The sequence below is a fragment of the Eimeria mitis genome, genomic scaffold (assembly GCF_000499745.2).
Source record: "Eimeria mitis Houghton genomic scaffold, Emh_scaff1178, whole genome shotgun sequence".
In the NCBI taxonomy this organism is placed as follows: domain Eukaryota; phylum Apicomplexa; class Conoidasida; order Eucoccidiorida; family Eimeriidae; genus Eimeria; species Eimeria mitis.
The window spans coordinates 11,356-12,122 of NW_013568043.1; the positions used below are offsets into that span (position 1 = coordinate 11,356).

The window sequence follows — 767 nt, forward strand, 5'->3', positions numbered from 1 at the left end:
TGCTGCTGCTGCTGCTGCTGCTGCTGCTGCAGCTGCATGTACACCCCAGCAGCCCACTAAGTTGCTGCTGCCCTCTTTCTCTTTTTCTTTGTTTTCCTTCTCTCTCCTTCTCGCCTCTTCTGTTCTTTTCTTTCTTGTCGTTAATATATTTGTCTATTGGATCTCTGTTTCTTTTTTCTTTTTTCTTTTTTTCTTTTTTTTTTTCTCTTTCTCTCGTCACCCCCATGGCGGAGGCAAACCAATACGCAGCAACAAACCAACCCCACGAGCATCCAGCAGGAGAGCAGCAGGCTCTCATAGAGACTCCCTGCTACTCTGCTGCTGCTGCTGCTGCGGTTGCTGCTGCTGCTGCTGCTCCTGCTGCTGCTGCTGCTGCAGCAGTTCTAGTAGCAGCAGATGCTCAGGCGGCCCTCTGCACTGCTACTACCCCAGCAGCACCAACAGCAGCAGCAGCAACAACAACAACAACAATAGCAGCAGCAACAGCAACAGAAGTTTCTCCTCTTGTTGATGCAGATGCAGCAGCAGATACAGCAGCAGCAGCAGCAGCAGCAGCAGATGCAGCAGCAGCAGAAACTTCATTGGGGTGTATCCCCAGCTCATCATTTGCTGCTGATCGATACAAGATAAATACGAGCTCCAAACCACCAGCATCAGCAGCAGCAGCAGCAGCAGCAGCAGCAGCAGCAGCAGCAGCAGGAGAAAGAGAAGCAGCAGGAGGAATATATAGAGAAAAAGGTTTGTTTGGTTATGGTAGTAGTTCTGTT

General features: G+C 50.2%; 1 protein-coding gene across 1 annotated transcript in view; it reads left to right on the plus strand.

The window, feature by feature from the left end:
• Positions 1–224: 224 nt before the first annotated feature.
• Positions 225–767, plus strand: part of EMH_0031170 (uncharacterized protein) — a gene marked incomplete at both ends in the record, with an annotated part of 946 nt that continues 403 nt past the window's right edge. Inside the window, one exon of the mRNA XM_013494494.1 lies at positions 225–765. Coding sequence (XP_013349948.1) covers positions 225–765 — 541 coding nt within the window. The remainder of the gene's footprint in view (positions 766–767) is intronic.